Raw genomic sequence first — 13,392 nt, forward strand, 5'->3', positions numbered from 1 at the left:
TAATATATTCAGTTTTGTAAATTATTCATTTTTAAAACTAATTTTTAAGTGTATGTACAATCTTGCACCAGAAATACTCTGTCAATTAGTAGTGAAACAAAAGAGCGGAATAAGAACTAGAGGAATGACTAGTGGAAACTGTATAGCCACAAAACGTAGAACGACATTTGGTCAGACGTCATTTTTAGTAAGAGGCATAAATTTATGGAACGATTTACCACCAGAAATTAAAACATTAACAGACTCAAGGTTTTTAATACACATTTAAAGCAGCGGCTGAAACTGAAACAACACATTGACTGTATGGGAGACAACGCAGTGTATGCAAACATAAGGTTGCATATGTCAGCATGCACAGGAAGAACACTTTTTCACACAGGGCCATGTGGGTTTGGATTTTGTTTTCCCTTAATAACAACCACCTTAATTTAAAAACTGCATGTTGTGTTTACTTGTGTCAACTTTGACTAATGTTAAAGTTTGTTTGATGATCTGAAATACTAAAGTGTGACCAACATGCAACAAATAAAAAAAAAAATCAGGAAGGGGGCCAAGACTTTTTGTGTGAAGATGTCGGTGTGTTGAATGGTGGTCTTGTGTTGCGTTGGGTCTCACCTGCAGTGCACAACCACAGGGTCCTGCAAGTCTCCTCGCTTGCTACGCACCAAGCTCACAAAGTTCATGAAATCGGAGGAGTCTTCTGGAACACCGTGATCGGGCCAAGCCATGTACTGCATCTGACAAATATGCCTCTCTTCTTTAGTCTACACACACACACACACACACACACAATAAACTTATACACATATACATCTGGTCACATGACACATTAAGGGTAAACTGACATGAACAAATGTACAGTGATACCTCGAGATACGAGTTCATTGACACGATTTTTTGAGATACGAGCTGTGATTCAACCAAATTTTTGTCTTGATATATGAGCAAATTTTTTTTTGCATAGAATTAGATATGCTCGCTTGCGCCTTTTTGGAAAGTAATAAATGAATGAATGGATAAATAAATAATTAAATAAGTAGAGAGAGAGGGAGAGAGAGAGAAAAATATGTGGAGATTTATGATGTAAACTGGTACAAGGAACGCGAGTTCCGGCATGGTGGAGTTGGGGTTGGAGGAGGGAGTTTAGATCGCAGCAACAGCGAAACGCTAGAGTGGCTCCATGAATGGGAATTTTAATTGCCGAGTAATATGGATGTCGTAACCGGATTGGTGCGCGTCGTGGACAGCTGATTAACAGCTGATGCGCGCTTCATGACGTGGCCTGCCTGAACTAATGCGATGCTTGATTTAAGTTTGTTAATTTTAGTGAAGTTTAGTTAAGATCTATTTAAGTGTAAAGTAGCATTAAGAGTGTACAGTAACGAGTAAGGGAACGAAAGCGAAAGTGTACGTACGAGACAAAATTCCTCCTAACTCCTCTGCCTGTTTACTCCTCCCTCAACCTCCGAGCGCATCTTCCGTAAAGTAAAACCAGTTTATTTTTTTAACATTCTCTTTTATTACTGTATGTTTTATACAATATTTGTCATTTATAAATACAGTTACTGAACATTTTTCATATTCAAAACACAAACAAAACAACTGGAGTGGAATTTTGCGAGCTGGAACGGATTAATGGGATTTCAATTCATTTAAACTGGGAAAATTGTTTTGAGATGCGAGCAAGTTCACGGAACGAATTAAACTTGTATCTCGAGGCATCACTGTATAGTATAATAAAATAAAGTTTTTGTTTAGTTTTAAATAATCATAATGATATAGCATTATAATCATACTGTAGGCATTACCTCCAGGTGTGTGAGCGTCAGCGCTCGGAGCAGATACGCCGATTTCCCATCCTCAGATACGCAGGAGACCTGGAAATTCCCGTAAGTGCCAGTGGTGGAGACGTTCGGCCAGTATTGGTGACACTTCACCTGAAAGAAAGAAAAAAAAAAGCCGCCTTGTGAGTCAGTGAAATCTAAAGCTTTGTGTTTGTGTTGACACAATTTTCAATCTGAAAATGAGCAGAAAGGTGTTTTTATGTTATTATGGTGTTGTGGAATTGGGATCACTAAATAATTAAATAATTTCTCATGGCAACTAGTTGCATTTTAGGGGATTACCAGCAACAGGGGTGATGGAGTGAATACTCGATGAAGTCTATTTCAGAAAAAGGATGAAAAAGTGTTTTTTTTTTGTTGTTTTTGCTATAGTGCTGAGTCTAAACTGTTTAACGACAGCACAAAGTGAACCAAACATAATTGATTTATAATTCGATTTGATTTGTATAGCACTTTCAACAATGAACATCAACACAAAGCAGCTTTAAAGATATATATACTGTATATATATTAAAATGTATCAGTTTATCTTATTTATCATATATAATTAAATAAAAGTCATGTAAAAAAATTACCCCATTAAATATTAAGTTCTTAAGTGATGTAATTGCATATAAACAACAACAACAACGACAAAAATCTGGTATGGTTTATGTGATTGTCATGTTTCAAGGTTCAGTTTCGCTTCAGCGTCAATGTTCTTTGACAGATGGTCTCACATGTTCCTCAAACACCTTCTGATACAATGTAGAATTCATGCTGTAGCAAATGCAGAAGTCCTGCTGTAGCAAAACAGCTTCAAACCATAACACTTCCGCCTCCGTGTTGAAATGCTGTATTTGGTTTACTCCCAACATGTCCTCTGTTATGCTGTCCAAATAATTCCGTTTTAGACTTATCTGTCCAAAGCACATTATTCCAGAAATCTTGTCCTTTGTCTCTGTGTTCTTTCACAAACTTCTGTCTTGACCTCATGTTTTTCTTTCGCACATGCACACGAAGAAATCCCTGATGTCTCTTGCTCTAGCGACCGTGTACAGACCCCCAGGGCCCTACACAGTTTTTCTTAGAGAATTCACAGATTTTCTCTCAGACCTATTGGTTAACTTTGACAAAGCATTAATTGTAGGAGACTTTAACATTCATGTTGACGACACAAACGACGCTTTAGGACTCACATTTATGGACTTACTAAACTCACTTGGGCTCAAACAAAACATCACTAGTGCAACTCATCGACGTAACCACACACACTAGATTTAATAATATCACACAGAATAGAAGTCACTGATATAGATATCATTCCTCAAAGTGATGACATCACAGACCATTACCTCATAATGTACACACTACCTATAGAACAGACTAACTGTGTCTCACCACGTTATTGACTCGGTAGAACCATTATTCTGACCACCAAAGACAGATTCACAAATAACCTGCCTGATCTGTCTGGACTTCTTACTGTACCCTCAAACTCAAACGACCTAGTCAGATTACAGAAGGTTAGAGATAAAACACTTGCACCATGGTATAATAGTCATACTCACACCCTCAAGAGGGAGACCCGTAACCTCGAACGGAAATGGAGAAAAACTAAATTAGAGGTGTTTAGAATTGCATATAAGGACAGTATGTCCAGCTACAGACAGGCTCTAAACGCTGCTAGGGCTGAGCACCTGAGCAAACTCATAGAAAATAACCAGAACAATCCCAGGTTTTTATTTAGCACAGTGGCTAGTTTAACAAAAAATCAGAAATCTGAACACACTATTCCATCACATTTCAGTAGTGAGGACTTTATGAGATTCTTCACTGATAAAATCAAAAGTATCAGGAATAAAATAGGTGACGCTCAACATATGAGAGCAACCAGTGACACAATCTCACCTAAGGCTTTACACAGCTTTACAAGTACAGGACAGGAAGAGTTAGATAAACTTATTACTACAGCTAAATCAACAACATGTTCACTAGACCCCATCCCAACTAAACTACTGAAAGAAGTGTTACATAAAGCTGGTGAGCCTCTTCTTAATATCATTAACTCCTCGTTATCTTTAGGTTACGTCCCGAAGTCTTTTAAGTTGGCAGTTATTAGGCCACTCATCAAAAAACCTAACTTAGACCCTAATGAACTATCAAATTACAGACCTATCTCACACCTTCCGTTTATGTCTAAAATACTTGAAAAGGTTGTGTCTGTTCAACTGAGCTCCTTCTTACAGGAGAGCAACATCCTTGAAGAGTTTCAGTCAGGTTTCAGGCCCCATCATAGCACAGAAACTGCACTTGTTAAAGTTACAAACGACTTGTTCTTAGCTTCGGACCAAGACTGTATGTCACTATAAGTTCTACTTGACCTTAGTGCTGCATTCGACACTATAGATCACAACATTCTTCTAGATCGCTTACAATATTACACAGGTATTCATGGTCAGGCTTTAAGCTGGTTTAGATCCTACCTGTCTGACCGATACCATTTTGTAGAATTAAATGGTGAATCCTCCAGTTTACTACCAGTTAATTATGGGGTCCCTCAAGGATCAGTTCTAGGACCTCTGCTTTTCTCTATATACATGCTTCCATTAGGGAACATTATTAGAAGACATGGGATTAGTTTCCATTGTTATGCTGATGACACACAGTTATATATCTCATCAAAACCAGATGAAATAGCCACAGTGTCCAAATTAACTCAGTGCCTTAGAGAGATAAAAGACTGGATGAGCTGCAACTTTCTATTGTTAAACTCCGATAAGACAGAAATACTACTCATAGGTCCAAAAAACCAGTGCACATAAACTCTCACAACTTAACTCCCATTTAGAGGGATGTACTGTTACAAGTAGGTCGACAGTGAAAGACCTCGGTGTTATATTAGACAGTAACTTGTCTTTTAAAAATCATATCGCTCATACTACCAAAACAGCCTTCTTCCACCTTAGAAACATTGCCAAGCTGAGAAACATCCTGTCTGTATCTGATGCTGAGTAGCTAGTTCATGCGTTCATGACCTCTAGACTGGACTATTGTAATGCATTACTAGGTGGTTGTCCTGCATCTTTAATAAATAGGTTACAGTTAGTCCAAAATGCAGCTGCCAGAGTTCTCACTAGGACAAGAAAGTATGACCATATAACCCCAATTTTATCATCTCTACACTGGCTACCTGTTAAGTATAGAATTGACTACAAACTGCTGCTACTTACGTACAAGGCTCTTAATGGTTTAGCTCCCATGTATCTAACTAGTCTTCTAACACGTTACAATCCTTCACGCTCTCTGAGATCACAAAACTCAGGGCTTTTGGTAGTTCCCAGAATATCTAAGTCTACTAAAGGTGGTAGAGCGTTTTCTTATTTAGCTCCCAAACTTTGGAATAGTCTTCCTGATAGTGTTCGGGGCGCAGACACACTTTCCCAGTTTAAATGTAGATTAAAAACTCATCTCTTTAGTCAGGCGTACACATAATACATCCCATAATATCATGCACCAGTACATCAGACCAGCACATTTTTATGAACAGCAGATGTGTTAATCCCTTTCCACTGCTTCTCTCTTTGTACCTATCCTGAGGCATCCAGACATTGTACCAGCTCCCAACGTCCTCTGTGGGACGAAGCCTTTGGACGTCCACTGAGCCGAGGCCGACTCTAAGAATCCTGAGACATCTCCAGTTAGACTCTGTGGTACTCAGGAGATCAGAAGTCCTTGAACCTCACACCAATACAACATTTAACTGACTGTATATTACAATCACACCCCCAGTGTCACCCATATGAGGATGGGTTCCCCCTTGAGTCCGGTTCCTCTCAAGGTTTCTTCCTTTACCAATTTAAGGGAGTTTTTCCTTGCCACTGCTGCCTGAGTCATCTCAGACTTGCTCATAGGGGAATAAATACATACACACTGTGAACTATATACATCTAATAATAATCTAGAATTTTTATTCTGTTAATTCTTATTTCTTTTATTATTCGTTAATTCCTTTATCATTAATTATGTTTACCTTCTGCTCTATGTTTATGTTCTGTAAAGCTGCTTTGAGACAATGTCTATTGTAAAAAGCTCTATACAAATAAACTTGAATTGAATTGAATTAGACAGCAGACGTTTCCTCCTTGCACACCTCCCATGATCCTCCTAAGAAAAACATGAGGTCAAGAAGATAGACCTTGCTGTAGGTCCCGTTATGACATTTTAGGGTTTTTGGAGACTTCTTTAAGCATCTTAAGGTCTGTTTCTTGTGTGAACTTGCTTGGATGGCCTGACCTGGCCATTTTGGCAGGTGTTTTATATGTTCTCCATTGAAATTTTAAAATGGAAAAAAAAAAATTACATTTTAAAATGGAAATTTTTGGACAGTGAAATGACTAATTTTAAATTCTTTTGAGATTGTTTTATATCCCTTACCATACTCGTAAGGATCAACAATCTTCTTTCTGAAGGCCTCAGAGAGCTCTATGGATCTCAACATGGTGATACCTCTCACATAAACAATTAAGAACAAGCCAAACTAAATATCTGAGGTTTAAATAAGACAAAGCTCTATAATAATGTCCTAATAATGTGCACCTGATATGATACACCTGTAGGTCATTTTATTCATTTTAAGTACAAATAAATGTGGGGGTGTCCTTACTTTTTCCTCACAAAAAATAAAAAAAAAAACATTTAAAAAACGATATTTCTTTGGTTTTATTTGTTTAGATATTACATAAATCTTCCAATATTGTTCAAATGAAGAGAAAATTCCCATATCGTTAACTATTTAAAAAAACCCAGTCCTTCATGGGGTGTCCTAATCTTTTCACAGGACTGAATATATTACCATCTGTGTCTGTTATCTGAAGCATTTTTCCCTTCATGATGTTTCAGGGAGTTTTACCTTGCTCATTAAGGAAAGTATGCTTATAAATTGGAAATCTTTGTGCAGCTGCTTTGTGAAAGTGGTGATTGTGCTGTCGTACAATCGGTTGCTTACCCGCTTTGTGTGTATCCGTGTCTGAGCACAGTGTAAAGGAAAGCATTACACATACCCTGCCCCGTTCCACCTGTGTGGTGAGCATGACCACCAGGGAGACGCTCTGCTCCCACACCATCTGCCAGAAATCACAGCAGGTAGCAGGGAGTGGACCCTGACACGCAATGTACCGCCTTACACCGCCTCCACCTGGTATCTCCATCTTAGGACACAAAAACACACACCAACACAGTTAACAACAGTGCTCATATAGTACAGGATACTAGAGTTTAGGTTTGAACTCATTAATTTCATACCAAAAATAGTATGTATGTATGGTACGCATATGCGCAAACAAATCCTCATTTATCTTCTTTAAGGGTTAAGAGATTATTATATTATTTATTTATTTACTTGGATTTGTAATTTTAAAGGTTCTCACGTTAATGTAGTTTGCGTTGATGTAGTCCTCGGGTCCCTGCAGGACGACTCGGGTCGCGTCATCTGTGTGAAACAAGGCGCTCGTGAGTCAAAACCTTTTCGCGTAATTTAAATATAGGAAATAGAATGCTGTGTTATATCCGTACTTACACGGTGAAATATCCCGGTAGCGGTTTTTCGACAGGTTCTGTGGTAACCTGGCGCAGGACATGGACATGCCGGGTCGTTTTCGATACAGTTGCTGGAGACAAAGGAAATAATGAGAGATACGATTAGCAAAATGTTATGTATAAGGTTTCAACATTTAAGGCTACAGGTTTTTTAAACAACCTCATCTGAGGTGGCTTCATATTCAGTTCTGTCTTTAGGGATCATCTTACAAAACCCCTAACCATACCTAGGTCTAAGAAGTAAGAGCAGATTTTTTTTTGTGCCTCCCCAGCACACAAGCTCATGAGAAAAGTCTACTAGAGAAACAGCAAAGTCATGAAACAGGAAACAGCACAGAGTGTATCATGATAACAGGAAGTGATGTTTAGAAGCAAATCAAAGGTCCCTTAAATACAACAGCAGGTAAAGATACCAAAAGCACAAAATTATAACATATGAGAGATATTATAAAGATATGAAAATGACACTTTAGGTTAAACCCCCTGAGAACAGAATGTGTTTTATTTCGGTTTAAACTATGTTAGAAAATGATTTAACAACACTGTAAATATGGGACTTGTCAGTAAGTGTGTGAGAGACAGACACTGACATTGTAGGATGAAAGTGCTTCTCAAATCGCCTACTAGTGAGTGGTTTATTCCCACTGAAAATTCCACCATAAAGAAGCACTTCAAGGATTCGGGTGACGTTCTTATTCAACCATGTGTGAAAGGATGGAATCTTTATGCTGTCAAAACTCACAGCTCTGCTTATGTAGTGGAAAGGGGGGCGGGGCTACAATTCGTTATTGACTGGGAAATGGCTTATATTTATGCATAGTAAAAAGTTTAGTTTGAGACAAGACTGCTCTTAGAAATTTCATACACTGGACTTTTAGTGCATAGTGTTAGTGTGTAGTAGGTGATTCGGGGTGTAGCTTCTGCCATTGCTCCACTGTCTAACAAAACAGTGTAGTATGTGTACTAGGTGACTCACATCAAACTGAATGAGCACAGAGCCATTACTCAGGCCTTCTCTCAGCATCTGGAAGGACGATTTCCAACCGTCCGGGTCTGAGTGCGAGCGATCCAGAGTGTGGCTTTCTGGAATGTACTGGAACTCCGGCTCCAAATCCAGCTTCTCCTCCTCTTCGTCCACGTCGTAAATTGCTGGAAGCGTCCGATAAAGCGAATATTTTAGCAGTCATTCGGAATAACCACAACAGTTAGCAATTCTTTTATTAAATAGACAACAACAGGTCAAATGGTTCACATATTTTCCCCCAATTTCATATCACTTACATTAGAACAGTAACAAGCAATGACAATTAGTTCCTCACCATTGGGTCTTACTAGCAGAATAAGCTCTCCTGATTGGTTTTCACAGCTGGCTTTGATTAGCATGACCACGTCGTCGTGTGTGTAGTCCGAGATGTCCCGCCCGTTTATCAGCACCACCTGGTCACCCTCGTTAAGACGCGGTACACACAGGTCCGCCTGCGGAATATGAGGTAGGAGTCAAATGACACAAGGATGCAATACACAGGAAATGACATACCCACTGTGCACTATGTTCTCTAGTGTCTAGTGTGTGAATTTTAGAAGGTTTGTGTCGCCCCATTTTATTCAACTTTATTTGAAGCCTCTAGCTTTAGATGCGGTAACAGGAATTAAAATGAAATCTTACAGGCAAAAAAAATGGAGCTTACCGCAGTTCCAGGAGCGACGCGAGACACAATGATGGGCATTCTCTGATCAGCGCCACCCTGTGGACAGAGGGCAGGAATCGTGACATATTGCTGATCCTTTGGTCGAACCTTTAGTACTTTCCCAAAATGACCGGTTTTTAGCGCAAACGTACCTTAACGTTAAATCCGAAACGTCCGTTTTCATCCGGTTTCATTTTGATCAGGACGAGGTTGTCGTGTGGAACTGCTCCATTCTGTATAAATGTAAAATGTAAAGAATGTAAAATGTAAAGAATGTAAGGAACTGCTACACGAGAAGATAGATAAATGGAATAATAAATAAATAAAAAAATAAAATAAATAAATGCCCCACCATGCTCTTATCTGAAGCTCCAGGAACGTCATAGAGTTCTGCGGAGTGGTCATCGAGCTCAAGCTCAGATCGGGATTGGCTGATGTGACTGATCAGGTTCTTCCTGGACTGCTTTGGTGGAAGTGCAGGAGGTTGGCTGTCTATTGCACTATCTGGAGATCTGCGAGGCAGCACAGTGGAAATGAAAGAGGCTGGTAATGCAATGAGAGCACAACCTACAGGATGCGGTTTTACAGGTACATCACATCAGATGCATAATTTTGCTGATATAGCGGACATCAACCCACCGACTAGAAGTAAAAAAAAAAAAAAATCAATTCTCTAATATACTATACACACAGAGCTATACACACAGAGCTGACAGCTGGTTTCTGCACAAATCCTAAGAAATAGGATCCTAACAACACTTGGGTTAAAAGAAATTGGGAATCTGAATGTTAGCATAAGAAGCGAGAATTAGCTCCCATATGCCTGTGGAACTGCAACCAGGCCTTGGTCTTCACACAAACACACACACACACACACACACACACACACACACACACACACACACACACACACACACACACACACACACACACGGCCTCATTATTAACGCTCTGATTACAAGCATGAAAGGAAAACAGTTCTGTTCACTAGACAGTGATACTGCTAAGCATTTTATGCCTATTGGACATTTCTATCAGAAAATTGCAATAAAATAAAATAAGATGAAGGTAAAAGGAGCGTAAAGGTGAAACATCCAGTCCAACAGACTGAGATAAAGAGATACAGTTCCAGAAAAACACAGCAGCAGGTCTAAATGTATAGAATTTAATAACGCTGTTATTTAGTAAGTGATGATTGGATCATCTCTGAACAACTCTGTACGACGGTGGTGTACTGAAAAGCATCTCAAAGCACCTCAATGCGGTTTGAGGCGGATGGGCTACAAGTACACAAAGAATTTTCTTAAATGGTCCAGTTTCCTAGACTACATATCACACGTTAAATGATTACACACTCTATGTAATAATCCCTGGCTTGGTCTCTGTACAAAGAACCATCCAAAGTTGTGATCCTTGGTTAAAATGCAAAGCCTGATTAACAGGCAAGCATTGCCAAAAATAACCGCTCTGTGGACAGTTCTTGCTTTATAGAGCGGACATGACGTTAGTGACACTTTAAAACACTAGGAAGCACATAAGACCCACTGTATTAGTCATGTGCATGCAATCTGTTGCCCATGTCATTTTTAGATTTACAATGAAACCCTTATTACCACATTAGCCACAACCACAAGAGTGTTACTGTCAAGTTTAGAATTGTTTAATAGCTATTTTATTTGTTATACATGTTATATAACTAATGTAACTGATCAATCAGACTAAAGCAACACATTAATAAGGTAACAAAGTAAAAACCCAGTGTTTAATTGATGCTGCCAACAAAAGCATGGTTAAAGCGTTTATATATTCATTACACACACACACACACACACACACACACACACACACACACACACACACACACACACACACACACACACACACACACACACGGTGCTTCCGTTCAAGCGTTAGAGGGCAAAGTGCACACAGTAGAGGTGTAAGAGCTAGTTAGTATCTAAAGGCATGTTGTATTATACTGTCATATACATCAAAACCTTTCAATCTCCTGACCTCCCATGAACAGCAAAAGAAAACCACAGCCCCAACCAAAAAAGTTTCCACCTAGTGCGTAAGGCTAAAATAAACACAGGCTCCAAATGCCAACTACATATCTGAGCTCTGTGGAAACAGTGATGACTCAAATATGAACTTGATTAACATTTCTCCACTATGCACACATGTGCACACACAGTAATGGTCACCGATGTACTTAAGCATGCGGTCATCGCCTTGATCCTACGTTCACAGTCAATCTTACTAGTGGGTCTTATGAGGAAGTTTCAATACAAGTAAAATATTGTAACTTGCCCATTTTTCCTGTTTCCAACACATCTACCTTTGAGAAATAAACGACTGTTCACTTGCTGCTTGATATATCCTACACCTTGTCCAAGTGTTATTCACTTCATCTGGTATTCCTGATATGTGAAAATTGTTAGATAGACAAATGGGGGTTATTTTATATACTCAACCTCATGTTGTACTATAGTACATACTGTATTATGGGGACATGGTCATAAAGATAAAAAAAAAAAAAGTGTTGCAAAACAGATCTGTTAAAAATTACTGACAACTGTGACCTCTTCTGCTTCGAAACTGCACACACCCACCACCACAACCACAACCATTTCAAAGCTGTGCTTCAAAAGCTGTCTACCATATCAATATAATCCAAAAGTTGCTGACTGTTTTCCAGCATTAACAGGGGAAAGAAACTGAGAAGTAACTGAGACGAGGGTGCAAACAAATCTGAGGGGAAAAGGGTGTCTGGACCGGCATACCCAAGTATCCTGAACATTCCATTCCGAAACCATGGGTGCAAATACCCCACCTTTGCAGCTATAAAACCTCCAATCTTCTTAGAAGGCTTTCTATAAGAGTTTCTTGAGTGACCATTGGGATTTGTCCTAATTTGGTCAATAAAGAATGTTTGTCCTGGTTTGCAATCAATGGTTCAGTTCATCTCAGAGGTGGTTGTTCAGGTTGTAGGGCTCTGTACAGTCCACTGGAGTTCTTCCATACTATATAAGAACTTGTTAAACCGTGTCTTTATGAACCTCACTTTGTGATCAGGGGCATTGTCATGGTAAAAAAAAGGGCCCAAACTGTTGCAATGATACCCTTCTGTGAAATTTTGCGTCCTAGCCCAAACACTGAAAAAGCCCCAGTCCATAATGCCCTGCCGGTACTTGTTAGGCATTCCAGTAGGTGGTTTGCTTTACACCAGCAGTTTTTGTGAGTGCAACCTGCCCCACAGATGGATGAAGATTAATATAATAAAAAACAACTTTAATGTTTTGGAATACTCACTCCAAAGTAGTGGGTGTGGATAGTGGAGGCGAGACGGAATTGATTTGAACTATCTTCAACCATGAGTCTGGCTCTATACTTGTTCTTGACAGGACATTGCTTCGAGTCTAATCAGCAGTTCAGCTATGATGGCTATAAACCATAAACTGCTAAGCCCAGGTTCTGTAACTTCCTAATAATATTCTGTTGCCTGAGGTGATGCTATGTAAAAGTTTTCCTTTGCGACACCCTGGGGGGTTATGACCCCCTGGTTAATAACCACTGCTATACACTCCAGACATGCTTATGTTAATACAAGAGGCTGTTTGGAACTTTGTAGTGAGTACTGGGACAGAAGAAAAAACATTTTGTCTGAACTGTTGCTGCTTCTAGATGCTTGCCTACGATTACTTACAGTTGACTGGGGCAGAAAGACCTAGCAGGGCAGAAAGGTCTCAATCTGAGTTGTGGCCCTGAGATCATCTCTTTACAACCCAATCTACTCCCAGTGATTGCTAACAAGTGTGTAAAGTCAAGTACGTAGCAATGCAATCTTCATTGACAATCGGGTGTGGCTAAAACATCTGAACCAAATAATTACATTTATGTCCAGAAATTTCTGTATTTTTATTAAATCTCAATTTTTATTATTTTAAATTTCTATTGCAATATAGCATATATTAAACAAATGTCTATTCATTTGTCACGATCCATCAATGCCATCACTTTCAAGTAATTATGTTCGTACAGGCTGCTGTGGTCATGAAAGCAATATGAACCTTACCAAAGAGAAGAAAAGGCAGAAGTAAGAAGAAAGTAATGATCTGCTCATGATACAAACATACAAGCTCATCTGCGAAACATGATGATGGTTGCATCATGGCTTAGCTTGCATGCCTGCTTCTGGTTCAGGCTCACTAAATTTTATTGATGATAGCAGCACCAGAATGAATTCAGAAGTCTACAAGAACATTTTATGTCCAGGAAAATCT

General features: G+C 39.1%; 1 protein-coding gene across 1 annotated transcript in view; it reads right to left on the bottom strand.

Annotated features, from left to right (window-relative positions):
- ptpn4b (protein tyrosine phosphatase non-receptor type 4b) overlaps positions 1-13,392 on the bottom strand; it is a 42,438-nt gene that overhangs the window by 5,851 nt on the left and 23,195 nt on the right. Inside the window, exons 16-25 of the mRNA XM_027168548.2 lie at positions 9,462-9,621; positions 9,262-9,342; positions 9,110-9,166; positions 8,741-8,897; positions 8,398-8,570; positions 7,402-7,492; positions 7,253-7,314; positions 6,887-7,033; positions 1,809-1,937; positions 616-764 (exon numbers count right to left, since the gene is read on the bottom strand). Of these exons, the coding sequence (XP_027024349.2) occupies positions 616-764; positions 1,809-1,937; positions 6,887-7,033; positions 7,253-7,314; positions 7,402-7,492; positions 8,398-8,570; positions 8,741-8,897; positions 9,110-9,166; positions 9,262-9,342; positions 9,462-9,621 (1,206 nt within the window). The remainder of the gene's footprint in view (positions 1-615; positions 765-1,808; positions 1,938-6,886; positions 7,034-7,252; positions 7,315-7,401; positions 7,493-8,397; positions 8,571-8,740; positions 8,898-9,109; positions 9,167-9,261; positions 9,343-9,461; positions 9,622-13,392) is intronic.

Source organism: Tachysurus fulvidraco, chromosome 1, assembly GCF_022655615.1.
Source record: "Tachysurus fulvidraco isolate hzauxx_2018 chromosome 1, HZAU_PFXX_2.0, whole genome shotgun sequence".
Taxonomy (NCBI): domain Eukaryota; kingdom Metazoa; phylum Chordata; class Actinopteri; order Siluriformes; family Bagridae; genus Tachysurus; species Tachysurus fulvidraco.